General features: G+C 47.7%; 2 protein-coding genes across 2 annotated transcripts in view; one reads left to right on the top strand and one right to left on the bottom strand.

Moving 5' to 3' along the window:
* RBM20 (RNA binding motif protein 20) overlaps nucleotides 1-1,480 on the bottom strand; it is a 185,231-nt gene extending 183,751 nt beyond the window's left edge. The window contains exon 1 of the mRNA XM_035028843.1: nucleotides 1,290-1,480. Within this exon, the coding sequence (XP_034884734.1) occupies nucleotides 1,290-1,480 (191 nt within the window). The remainder of the gene's footprint in view (nucleotides 1-1,289) is intronic.
* Nucleotides 1,481-9,075: 7,595 nt separating this feature from the next.
* On the top strand, nucleotides 9,076-10,004 carry LOC118020891 (UPF0547 protein C16orf87-like). The gene has a single exon (XM_035020785.1). The coding sequence runs from the start codon at nucleotides 9,138-9,140 to the stop codon at nucleotides 9,606-9,608; it is 471 nt and encodes a 156-aa protein (XP_034876676.1). The 5' UTR covers nucleotides 9,076-9,137; the 3' UTR covers nucleotides 9,609-10,004.
* Nucleotides 10,005-13,437: the final 3,433 nt, after the last annotated feature.

Raw genomic sequence — 13,437 nt, 5'->3', positions numbered from 1 at the left:
ATCTTAGCTTAAATAATTTGCAAAACAACAGGAACAAAATAATCTAAATTATTTCCATGTTCAAGTAGTTAGCAACTTGTTAGTAGTTGAAAGTCAGATAAAATCGAATTAAAGCAGAAAGTTGTCACAAATGGAAACTTTAGCAGTCCACTAGTCAAAAAAGGGGAACCATTTTGTTCAGAAATATGCCGGCGTTTTTTTATGTCAAACTTGAATTTTCACTATTCTTTCTAAAGTCAGTCTTTAAAACAGTATTTAAGTGCCATTTACTTCCACTTACAACCCATCACTGGTTATTCCTCTTACTGCATTTTCAAACATTTATGTAACTCAAAGAAAGCATCCATACAGCAGCGCTGCCCCCCCACCCCACACGGTTGATTTTCTGTACTTAGTGCTTTTCTCCAGCACCATCAGTTTCACCCAAGCATTCATCATTCAGACTTTCCTACACTTTCTTAAACCGGTTTTGACTTCAGTACAAGCTGAGGGAAGCCTTCAGGAGAATAAAGATCCTTCAAACAAACCAACATTCTAGGCCTTAAACTATCAAACAAAATCTCCAAAGAACCAACAAAACATCCCTGTTTTACTGTTACGCCCCTCAAAATGGGCTGAAAGCCCTTCTCAGAGCCTGTTGACCATCCCGACGTACTCAGGCGTTGGGAAGGCCAGCTCGGGAGATTCGCACAGCACCAGAATCAAGATGGTAACATTCACGCACGACGGTGGCGCGGCTGAGAACTCTTCCCCGCAAGGGCCTCCTTGAAAAGCACAGACACTTCTTTCGCAGCAAAGCAAAATGTGCTGTTTACAAACCCCCACCATCCTTTCCACCCATTGCCACGGGCTGGCTACTCCAGGGCCACCATGAAGGGCGGCTGCCCGTGGTGGTCTTTTCCTTACACACCCTCACGGGCGCGCACCCACTCACACCCGGCTCTCCATACATTCCTGCGGCCTCCGGGACCGGAAAGATGAACCATACTCTCTGGGCCTTTTTCCCCCAGTTTGAGCTACTGTAGCTCAAAATATCCAGTAACGTCCCTGAAGAGAAAGGGGATAAGAAAAACAAAATTATTTTCCCCAAATAACCTGGCTTCCCTGTCCCCAACCTCACGAACAGCCAGAATGACACCGACTCTGCCGAGAGAGGACAAGAAAACTTCAAACGCAAGGCGGCCGCGCGGAGCTCAGCAGCGACGCGAGAGATGAAGGCACGGAGCGGGGCGCCGGGGCGTGTCCCCCAAGCCCACCCGGGGTCCCCTCTCCGCTTTCCGTCCTCTTACTTTTGGATGATCTGCGGTAGGCCGGCTGGGGGCGGCGGCGGCGGCGGCTGCATCCCTCTCGGGCCTGGGGGCGCGGGGGGCGCGGGGGGCGCGGGGGGCGCCGGAGCAGCCGGCACGCTGCGGGCATCTCTGTCCGGTTGCTCGGGGCCGCTGGGATCCGCGTCCTGGCTCATGGCTGCGGCCAACACCATGTGAGCCGACACCGGCCCCAGGCTCGAGGCGAGAGAGCGCGCGCAAAGGGCGGCCCCGGGGCACGGGCGCTCACTGGCCGGGGTCCCCGTGCCCAGTCCCCTCGTCCTTCCCGGTGGCGCGGGGAGGAGACGCGAGGGGCGGGGAGGAGGCAGTCCCGGCGGCGCCGCCTCCTCCTCCTCCTCCAGCCGCTCCCGCCGGCGCAGCCGGGCCACGCGGGGGCGGGGGCCGGGGGGCGTCTCCCGTCCGGCGGGAGCCGCGGGGGCCCGCGGGGGCTGCTCGGCGCCGGGGTGGTCCGAGGAGCTCTGCCCGCCGACCCCGAGCGCCGCGAGCGAAGAGGCAGCTTGGCGCACGGCATCCGGCGCCGTGCGCGCTCAGGGTCCCCGGCCCGGCTCCCCGCAGCGCAGCACAACTGCGTGGGGCGGCGAGACGCACACCGGCCGGCGGCCGCCCGCGGGGCTCTCGCCTCTCCGCCGAGCCTGGCGGCCTCGGGCTTGTCCCCGGGGACCGCGCGCGCCACACCGCGCCCTACTGCCGAGAGGGGCGGACAGAGCGCGCCCGGGCCGTCCGCGCGCATCCCCGATGCGAAGTGAGCGGGACTTGGCACCTTCCCGCGTCTGGAGCCTGGCCAGCGCCACTCTTGGCTGAAGGGCCCGACCCGGCGGGGGGGAAAAGCCCGGACCCTCCCCCAGCTCGGGGGGACCTGTTACCCCGGGTCTTAGATGACCAGGCCGGAGGGCTCTCCAAATTGGCAGTTCCAGCTGCTGATTTCAGGGGTCTCCAGAAGTAGCCGGTGGGGCCGCCGTGGTTTCTCTTCATTTTTCTCTCTTCTCTAAAAGACCCGCTACGATCCCGGGAGCGCAAAGACAAAACCAAGCAGACGTTTTATTCTTGTTATTTATTGGCGAGATCTTAGTGGACACATAAAGGATGAAAAGGAGAGAGTTCGCCTACCTCGCGCCGCCGCCGTCACCGCTTCTGCAGTTCGGTTCGCTGTCGGAGCGCCGGTGCGCGCCAGTTCACCTGCACACCCCGGCCCGCCGCGTGGACGCAGGCATCTTGCGTTGAGGAGCTACCCTTCAAGGTGCAGCCTAATGTTCTGGCCCGAGGTCTGGGGAGGCACCTGGTGGCGCAGAAACATCTAGGAGCTGGGCAAAGCTCACGGAGAGTGGTTATCCAGAAGATCCTTACCGTGCGTTGGGCGCACTAGCTTTCTAAATCCTGACATTGGCCGCCCCGGGGAAACAAGGAAAAAGCGTCCTTTGGGTACCTTGGAAGCCAGAGCGCAGGCCAGGGTGCCCCGTGGTCTGGAAAGAAGTTTGCCGGGGTCTCAAAAGCCCACGCCTCCTCCTCCCTCAGCCACATGAAGGAACATTCTGGGGATGGGTTCTCTGGAACATGGCAACTAACGGAACTCCCTGAAAGATGCTTTCTTCTCTCCCCAGACTGTGAGTTTCTGTCAACTCCCCCTCCAGGCTCAGGAAACTAAGCTTCCCTTGATTTCTGCCATCCTACCTAGATCTTTACTCCTCCTTCCCTCTCTCTCCTACAGATAAAAATGTCCTATCCTTCCTTCCTTTCTCTCTCCCTCCTTCTCCTACAAATAAAATGATATGCCAATTCCTTGTATTAATAAATATCGTCAAAATTCATAAAAGTTGAGTCTCACCAAAAACTCAGGTAACGAGGTATTGATTCCTGTCTCCATTTCACAAATGAGGAGGCGTCAGGGCGATTTGTCCCACAGTGCATGGCTAGTAAGAGGCCATCCCAAAAAGAGTCTTCTGAGGCTGAGGGATTAGGTCATTATCTCTGGTTTCTTTCTTTTTTTCTTTTTTTAAGATATTATTTATTTATTTGAGAGAAAGCAAGCATGAGGGGAGGGGGAGAGGCAGATGGAGAGGGAGAGGCAGACTCCCCATTGAGCAGGGAGCTGATGCCAGGCTCCCTCCCAGGACCCTGGGATCACGACCTCAGTTAACCAACAGAGCCACCCAGGCGCGCCTATTGTTTCTGGTTTCTATCACTAAAGTCCTGACTATGGTTTCCATAAAACTCCACCTTCCACTGCCCCCCTCCCCAACCCCACCTTAGTGGAAGGAATTACCTGAAGTTAACATTGCAATTCTACCAGAAACTCAAGTTAAAACTTTCCATATGCTGTCATTAAAATGTCCTTCTGAGAATCCCCCAAAAGGGATGTGTAGTCAAAAAGACAAATCACTAGGAGTGATTCAACATCTGAGTGTCAGTTACCAAATATGTAAATTGGGAGTGATGAGACCTGGCTTGCACAGTCGGGCTTAGGGGTCATGTATCTTGCATATTTGGTGCAGGAAGTATCAATCCAGCGGTTATTACAAACATGATCCCTTACATTCCAACCTTACAGCCATATAGAAAAACAGATCTCAAACTTAAGGAAGCTGAGTGTCTAGGAGTCATACTATTGATATAACTATATCCATGCCTATAACTCTTTTATTGGCAAAAAGAGAGAGAGAGACCATATTATATGAATGCAGCTCTCTACATCTCAAAAATAATGTATTAGCCTATGTGACAAAATAATAACAGTGGATACATCTAAGTATTCATTGGGCTTTTCTTTGCATCCTTTCTGTAAATTTGAAATTTTCAAAATAAAAAAATTTTAATTAATAATTCACAAGGTGTTTTTCAGAAATCCCATTTAGAGCCTAATATTTGCAATTTATATGTTATATCGTATCGGAAATTTGAATCGAAGCAGATGCAAACCAAGAGGGAAACACTGTAGCAAAACCCAAAGCTTGTTCATGTTCTACCTCCAATCCCCACACAATGTTGTCCAGGATAGCAGCGAATGAGCATTTCCACTTTGCAAATCAAACATTTAAGTGTATTAAGCAGTTCTGATGAAAAATATTTTTTAATCTACGTTTTCTCACTTCTTTCCTGGAAGAATGAAAGAGATCCCCAGCTGGAGTTACAGCCATTTAAGAAACCCTACCAGTCTTGCTTTTGTCTGCCCTGTGCCCTCACCACCCCCACCACCACGCCAGGGCGCGTTCACAGTTACCAAAGTGAAAAAAGGACTGTGTGAGTCACCTTGACAAATGGAGAGCGTGACTGGGAGATGAAGGCTGCTAACATTTCTCTTTGTTCCACTCTGCGGAAGCATCCTGTCCCTCCTGATCTGCCAGGAAGCTAGGATCAGACAGTGAGACTTTTTGCTCTCTATGAATATATTGAACATTTAACAGGGGTCAGCTGCTAAGTGCTTTCATAGACTCGTACTTCATACCCACCATAACGCGTGAGGTAGTTACTGTTATCCATGTTTTAGAATGGAGAAAACTGAGGCTCTGATGGCTGCAAGAACTTGCCCCAGCTCATCTGGCTTCTAAGGGGCAGAAGCAGGACTGCAGGTAGGTGGATCTGGCCCCAGACTTCTCTCTGCTGCCTCAGTGACAGATGTGGAGCGGAGATTCCACCCGCCTTCTTTTGCCGTGATGCTGCCTGTCTCTGCCAGTCCGTGTAAATTGCCACCTGCGTGGTGGCTCAACTCCCCACTCACATTTCTCCAGAGCAGCAAATGAATGGGAAGGATCCAAATTGACATCTTACAGGCAAGAAAATTCAAAGAAATTAAGCAGGGTGGCAAGGTAGTAGTCAGGTGAGGGAAATAGAACCCAGGTCTCTGTTATGAGTCGGATCCTTCTCAAACCTGCCAGGGACTCTAGCACTCTGGCTTGCTTCCTAATAGTAATCAATGTTTACTGGGCTCCAGACACTAGTTCTAGGAGGTTTTTCATGCTTTATCTCATTTAATATCACCCTTTTGTAGACAGAGAATCTTGATGAACCTGTGGCCAAGGTCACTGGGGTAATAAACAGTGGAGCAAATCTTCAGACCCTGGTCCAAGTCCCTGCAACCTCCCTGTCCTCTGTTCAAAGGGGAACTAGCCCACTTCTCCGTGGTGATTGTAAACATTCATCTTTGCAGATAAGATCACTTAATATGTACTGCTACTCCATAGATGTCTATTATTACTGTTATTTTTTAATAACAGTTTACTTACTAGATTGTAAAGTGTGATCATTTTCACTCAGAGCTGGTGAATCTGCAGAACACAGACATTCTCATACACTATGGGTCAAAATGTCAGTTGCTACAACCCCTTTGGAGGTGAGTTGGTACCATCCATTAAAATTGCATAGGGGCACCTGGGTGGCTCAGTCAGTTAAGTATCTGACTCTTGATTCCGGCTCAGGATCCTATGGGTTTATGTGTAGCAACAACCAAAGCCCCAGGTACAGAGGAGTTTATTGTGGCATTGTTCAAAATAGCAAAAACTGGAAACAACCATAGTGCCAAGCAGTGGGGGACAGGCTACATCAAGGGTGGTCCCTACATACAAGGGAATACAATGTAGACCTTAAAAAACCAGGGGCAAATCTATGTGGACTGCTCGGGAGAAATTTCCAAGATGTGTTACTAAGGAGAAAATTTAAGTTCCACAACAGTATGATTTGATGTATATAAAATCAAAGATCATAAAATATTTATAGAAAACTATATAAGAAATTTATTATTAACAGTAATAACCTCTGGAAATTGGGACAGGGCAGGAACTTTATCCTTTTGTGATTTTTTATATTGTTTGAATATTTGAAATAAAATTTTATTGTAGCATATGTATGGCTTGAAATTTTTTTTACCCTGAACACGTGCTATTTTTTATTAACTAAACAAAATCTAATTATTTATTTCTTCAACTAGTAATTCTTAACAACACTTAGTACATTAATAGGATTTTTATTTTTTATTTTTTATTTTTTTAAAGATTTTATTTATTTATTTGACAGAGAGACCACGAGAGAGGGAACACAAGCAAGGGGAGTGTGAGAAGGAGAAGCAGGCTTCCCGCGGAGCAGGGAGCCCGATGCGGGGCTCCATCCCAGGACCCTGGGATCACGACCTGAGCCTGAAGGCAGACACCTAACAACTGAGACACCCAGGCGCCCCAGGGGGCTAATGATCACAGTTATTGCGTTTGGTTTTTTGTTGTCTTTTTTTTTTTTTTTTGAGTATTATTCTATGCCAGGCTGTCTTAAGCACACACTATTTCTCACTTAATCCTTACAACCACCTTCCTTACCAGGTGGTTGTTTTTACGCCCATTTTACAGATAAGAAAACTAAGGCTCAAAGAAGGTCAGCCACCTGGCCAGCTGTTAAGTGGAGGGCTGCAGATCTAATCCTGGTCTTCATTCCTCCTGGGATGGAGCTTTTAACTACTCCACGTGGTGGCATGGGTGCTTCTTGGTGTAATGGGCTTTTGAGACCAGATGCTCCTCTACTAAATCCTGGCTGGATATCTCCAATATCTGTCTCTAATAGCTCTCTCTTCGGTCTCTCTCTCCACAGGACCCAACTCCTCTTTTCCATCCCCACCCCACCCCCACCCCCACCCCCACCCCCCTGAGCTCTATCTCTATGCCGGCGCTTCTCTCAGAGCCACAGCATAATCTTTTACTTGAATTTACAGGAATTCCTTGGAATCCCTATACATGTTTTCCAACAATCATAAAATAAAATCCTGTGCTGGTTTCACGAAGGATTACCTCTCTGAAAACCCAGGAGAGGCAGTGGCTGAAGGATGCTGTTTAAAAATAATATGGTTACTCATGGAACTGGATTCACATTTGAATTTGAAGGAGACAGTCAGGGAACTTTAGCTGAGGAAAAGTGAGGACATGACCCAGGAGGTTCTTTTCTGCCTAACAACTCACAGAGCATGTCCCTCATTGGCTGCGAGGAAAGGCTTAGCCTCCATCTTGATGGTGGTGATTTACCATCTCGGTCCCTTGTCTTCTAATGAGCTGCACAGGTGTTGTGTTATAATCCATGTAGCAGGTGACTGGGAGTCAGAAAATCCAAGTTCTGGACCACGAGGTGTATCTATCATCCCTAAACAGAAATGCAGTTGTCCCAAACCAGGAGTGACATCAGCATCTTCGTCTCCCCTAAAAGCATCGCTGCCCCAAGCTCATCTGCCTTCACCACTTGTTCAGTAACTGGCCACAAAGCAACACTGTGGATTGAGTTCAGAATCCCAGGGGGCTCAGAGCAGGGTAGGGCAGGGTTACCTGGGCATGGCTTCCTGGAGAAGAATTTTGAGCTATGCTTTGAAGGATCCAGAAAATGGCTCGATCTCCTTTGCTATTTCCAAGAGAAAGCAACGCAGCTGGGTACAATAAGGGCTGTTATAAAACAAGTTGCAGCTGAATTTTTTTGGAGGAGGGATGGGAAATGATGCCGGTATGAAATGAATGTGGGAGAAATGTTTGCTGGTGGCTAATTGCATGATTTAAGTTCCATGGGGCTCAGCAACCCCCATGGAGACCCAGCGTCTACACAGCATGCTTAATCCCTGGGGAATGTCACTGTCATTCAGAGGCCGGTAGTGTGACCCCCGGCCCCAGCCAAGCAAAACAGCACTTCTCAGAGTCAGAGGATTCCTTCATCCAGCCCCTCCCCCCAATCATCTCCTCTGTCTTCTCTTATCACCGGGGCTGTCTGTCTGTCAGACCAGTTGGTCATCAGGGAATAAACATCTCAGGCTGTTTGCCCACCAGCTCAGGGATCAGGTGACTGTTATGGAAGGCAATACCGGAGGCCTTTGCATGCCAGGAACAGTGAGAGCCTGTGATGTGCTGACCTCACTGAGTGGGCACCCATGCAGCTGGCCTGGAGCTGGTGGGCTGGACAGGTGCCACTCCTTGATGTGGCACCTTTGGTCATCCCAGGGCTACCCCAGGCAGGGGACTTTGCCTAGCCCCTCTCGATAGAGACTCCGGAGTCAGAAGAGCTGGATTAGAAACCCGGACCTATGATCTGTTAGTGGCATGACTTTAGGCAAGTTACTTTACCTCTCTGAGCCTCGGTGTTTCCATCTGAAAAATGGGAATAATAGTGCCCACTTGGTAAGGTTACTGTGTGGATTAAATATAAAGCACTTAGGGGGTGCCTGGTGGCTCAGTTGGTTCGTTAAACATCTCCCTTCAGCTCAGGTCATGATCCCAGGGTCCCAGGATTGAGCCCTGATCGGGCTCCCCACTCAGCGGGGAGTCTGCTTCTCCCTCTGACCCTCCCCCTTCTCGTGCTCTCTCTTTCTCCCTCACTCTCTCTCAGATAAGTAAATAAAATCTTTAATAAAAAAAGTTTACTTTAGGATTTTATTTACTTATATGACAGAGAGAGAGAGAGCACAAGCAGGGGTAGCAGGAGAGAGAGAGGCAGGCTCCCCACCAAGCAAGGAGCCCAATGCAGGGCTCGATCCCAGGACCCTGGGATCATGACTGGAGTTGAAGGCAGATGCTTAACTGACTGAACCACCCAGGCGCCCAAAAGGTAAACCATCTTAAGAAAAAAAACAAAACACTTAAGAGGTTGGTTAAAAGGGTTTACACTTTCAGCTATAACATGAATAGGTCTTGGGGCGCCTGGCTGGCTCAGTGGGTAGAGCATGCAACTCTTGGTCTTGTGGTCATGAGTTCCAGCCCCATGATGGGCATAGAGTTTACATCAAAAAAAAAGAAAAGAGGGGCCGCTGAGGTACGAGGGGAGGAGCCGCCCCTGCCACCGTCGCCGCCATCGCCGCTGCTGCTGTAGATGAGCATGTCTGCAACTCGAGCCAAGAAAGTGAAGATGGCCACCAAATCGTGCCCCGAGTGCGACCAACAGGTTCCTGTTGCATGTAAATCGTGTCCTTGTGGTTATATATTTATTAGCAGAAAACTTTTAAATGCAAAACACCCAGAGAAATCACCACCTTCTACAGAAAACAAGCATGAGGCCAAGAGAAGGCGAACAGAGAGAGTTAGGCGAGAGAAGATAAATTCTACAGTAAATAAGGATTTAGAAAACAGAAAGAGGTCTCGAAGTAACAGCCATTCAGATCCTATCAGACGAGGAAGAGGAAGACCTAAAACTGCATCTGCCAAAAAACATGAGGAAGAAAGAGAGAAACAGGAAAAGGAAATTGACATCTATGCTAACCTCTCTGATGAAAAGGCTTTCGTGTTCTCAGTCGCCTTGGCAGAAATAAATAGAAAAATTATCAATCAAAGACTTATTCTCTGATATTTGTCTGCAAAATATGTTGATACTGTCTTCAAGATTACATCAGCAAATTCTCAAACAGTTGTGGACTCTCAGGAGCATTCTGACTGCATCAATAAGGGCCATTGATTGTTTTTTTTCCCCTGTCATTTAGCCTGTGCCACACTTTGGGAGCAAAGCTGTAGGCTTGGACTGTTCTGGGATTTCCTTGTTTACCAAGGAGTATTGTCAGTGTTTTGTGTTTGGGATGTAAGTATATTTACCAAAAACAAAAAAATAAACAAAAAACAATGGATGGCTGTTAAAGGATAAAGGAATAGAGATGGGAGTGGAAGAATGAAAACTAGGGAAATAAAATGCTTGATAGTTTTCAGGTTTGCCACCAGAGATGCAATATTTTAAGTACTTTGAGAAAGAGTGACTTTTAAAAATATTATATTTCAGATTTTCAGCATTAACAGATTGCATATATACAGTTCATTTACTTTTAATAAATTGGCAATTGATATTTTATTGAATGGGGAATTAAGAATATAAACTGTACATTTTGTCTTAAATTGATTTTTTCTTGGTCTTTATTTTTATGACTTAAGGTATGAGTTATATTTTGGGAGATACTTTCTAGACATTTGGGAAGTTTGGGTGCTATATGAAGAAAAACATTTAAGGAATATCATACTTCAGATATAGACATCTTGTTTTCTTGAATGTAATTTATTTATTGGTTAAAAATACCTTTTCTGCTCTCAAAAAATATATTTATTACATACAAAATATTTCTTAGGTAGCCTCTTTTAAGCAGTAATGTTTTATCTGAATGGATGTTCATTTATACATACAGATAATTATTTAAATTGTTACTTAATCTCACTCTGGAAAAAAAAATAAACCTTAATATTGAAACTAATAAAAAAAAAGAAAAAGAAAAGAAAAGATGAACAGATCTGGGGATCTAATGTAAAACATGGTGACAATAGTTGATAACGAAATATGTGAGCTGATGGATGCGGTTATTATAACCAGAGGGTAGAACACTTTCACAATGTATAAGTACAACAAATCACCATGATGTACACTTTTAAATGTCTTACAACTTTATATGTCAATTACACCTCAATAAAGCTGAATTTTTTTAATGTAAAACACATAGGCCAGTGTCATCTGTCATATGAATGGGGCTCGACAAGATGTTGTTGGCTGTTTTTTTAATAGGATTTTTTTTAAGATTTATGTATTTATTATAGAGTGAGAGCTCCAGCGTGAGTGGGAGGAGGGGCAAAGGGAGAGAATTTTTCAAGCAGACTCCCCACCGAGTGGGGTAGACGTGGACTGGGGGGAGGGGGCTAGATTTCATGACCCTGAGATCATGGCCCTGAGATCATGATCTAAGCCAAAACCAAGAGTCAGACGCTTAACTGACTGAGCCACCCAGGTGCCCCTGTTATTGGCTGTTTTTAATGGAATGATTACATTGGGGAATCAGTGATCATAATATACAGTCTTCTCTTGAAAGGGGGAGGTGCTCTGAGTCAGGATGTCAGTCACCTCCTGCATGTAAGACCCCAGGGTGAAAGGATAGACTTGCAGGAACCATCTGGAAGGTGAGCGGGGGAAAGGGAGCATTGTCAGAAGAAAACACTGTGGGTAAGAGACTCCCAGGCCTCGGCTTGGGTCCTGGTTCTGCCCCTTCGCCAGTCTCGGGCCCTTGGGTTTGCTTCAACAGCTCCCCATCCTCATTTGTCCTAGCGATGAGATGGAGATAACAAATGTTTCCTTCTTTTCATTGTGAGGCTGCGCACAAGGCTGGCCCAGAGTCACCTGTAACGACGACCTGCTTGGTCACACTACACCAGGCAGCTCAGAAAATCCGAATCCAGTGAGAATAGGGCACCTGAGAGTGCAGAGGGTGAGGGCTATGGTTGGGTTTGGTCTTTGGAGGTGGGGGGTTTGTTGGGGATGGGGGATTCCTGGGGGGTTGCCTGCTCCTTGGAACATCTCACTGAGGAACTTGACTTCTGATGACTTAAAAAATCCCAAAGAAGTGCTGTTAGGATAGGGGAGGGATGGGGTTTTCAACACATGTCTGCTTCAGTCTGCTCCCCTCTCCCTGGAGAAGAGTAAATACACATGCCTGAAATGTCTAAGGGGGTGTGATGGGTTGAATTGTGTCCCCCAAAAAGATCTGTTGAAGCCCTAACCCCTGGCACGCGTGAATGTGACTTTCTTTGGGAATAGGGCTTTTGCAGGTATAATCAAGTTAAGATACGGTCATTAGGTGGGCCCTAATCCTGTATGACTGGTGTCTTACGAGAAGAGAGCCCTTTAGACACAGATACCCAGGGAGGAGGCCACATGACAGCCGCTGCAAGTCCAGGAGCACCGAGCACTGGCAGTCAGCCCCAGAAGCTAACAGGGGTTCTACCCCGCGTCTCAGACGGCCCTGCCCACACCTGGATTTCTGACTTCTGGCCTCCACCACCCTGGGAATACATTTCCGCTGTCTTACGCCAGCTAGTTGGTGGTGCTTTGTTACAGCAACCAGAGTAAAGTAATACAGGGAGGACAGGGACTGGGGGAAAGGGGGGAGCTGAGGGATTTCGTTCCCTTGATCTGAGAGCCCAGAAAACCAGAGGAAGGAATGCACAGCCTGAGGAGCCTCTGAGGGCTGAGCTCAAGTCCAATTGCAGGGCCACCAAGGAAGGCAAGGTGTTTGGACCAAGTGATAATAGGAGGCCGGGGAGGATTCTGCACAAAGATGCTGGCTCCGAAGATCTGGAAATTTGGGGTGGTTTTTAGTTCCACTATTGGTTCGTCTGTGCAGTAGCATTAGGGACATTGGCTTTAGAATCACACAGACCCTAGTTCAAATCCTGACTCTATGTGTTACTAGCAGTGTGGCCCTGGATGATTTACCCAACTACTCTGTATTTCAATTTCCTCACAGTGAGGTTCATAGGTTCACAGGCTGTCGTGAGAGTCACAATGTTGGGTGTATGACACATAGTATGCCTTCAGAACTCATCCGCAGAATGGATAATTTATGGAAGTGTTTAGCACCATGTCTGCCAAAGTTAGGTTCCCCAGAAAACAGCCTCGGAGGCAGAGATGGGGCACAGCAGGTTTCCTGCTTAGGGGATCAATCCTTGTGGGAGCAAAGAGAAGGAAGCATGGTTGGGCAGAAAGAGAAGTGGACTGTGATCAAGTCTCAGGAGAGACCTCAGTCAACCCCACAGAAATCCTGAAGCTGGGGTAACCCTTCAGAAGCAGCAAAATGGTTCTCGGCATTTCCACGTCCACATCCCCATGCCACTCCCACCCACGCCATTCACGTCTAATAGAAAAGTGAGTGTGCCTCACCCAATGATCCTAACAAAATCTTTATTACATCTCTTTGGCTCTGACTGGATCATGTTCCTATTCACGAACCCATCTATGGCCAGAAAATGGGACACTCTCATTAGCCGAGCCAGAGGCACACGCTCACATCTGGTACCAGATGTAACGTGAATGCCACCTGAAGCATGCATGTTGAAAATTAGGGAGTCTGGGGGGTGCCTGGTTGGTGCTGTCAGATGAGCATGCCACTCTTGATCTCAGGGTGGTGAGTTCAAGCCACACGTTGGGCGTAGAAGTGAAAGAAAGGAAGAGAGACACAGAGAGAGGATGAAAGAGAAAAGAGGAGGGAAGAAAGGAAGGAAGGAAGGAAGGAAGGAAGGAAGGAAGGAAGGAAGGAAGGAAGGAAGGAAGGGAGGGAGGGAGGGAAGGGAGGAAGTTGAGCGTCTGTGATCCCCTTAATGGAAAGTCTAAGGGTGCCAAGAATGAGTGAAAGCTGGACTGTGAAAGCCTGACA

This window comes from Mirounga leonina, unplaced genomic scaffold (genome assembly GCF_011800145.1).
Source record: "Mirounga leonina isolate KUSES-001 unplaced genomic scaffold, KU_Mleo_1.0 Mir_114, whole genome shotgun sequence".
Lineage (NCBI taxonomy): Eukaryota > Metazoa > Chordata > Mammalia > Carnivora > Phocidae > Mirounga > Mirounga leonina.
Note: the sequence above shows the minus strand (reverse complement) of the source record. Positions and strands in the feature narration are given on the sequence as shown.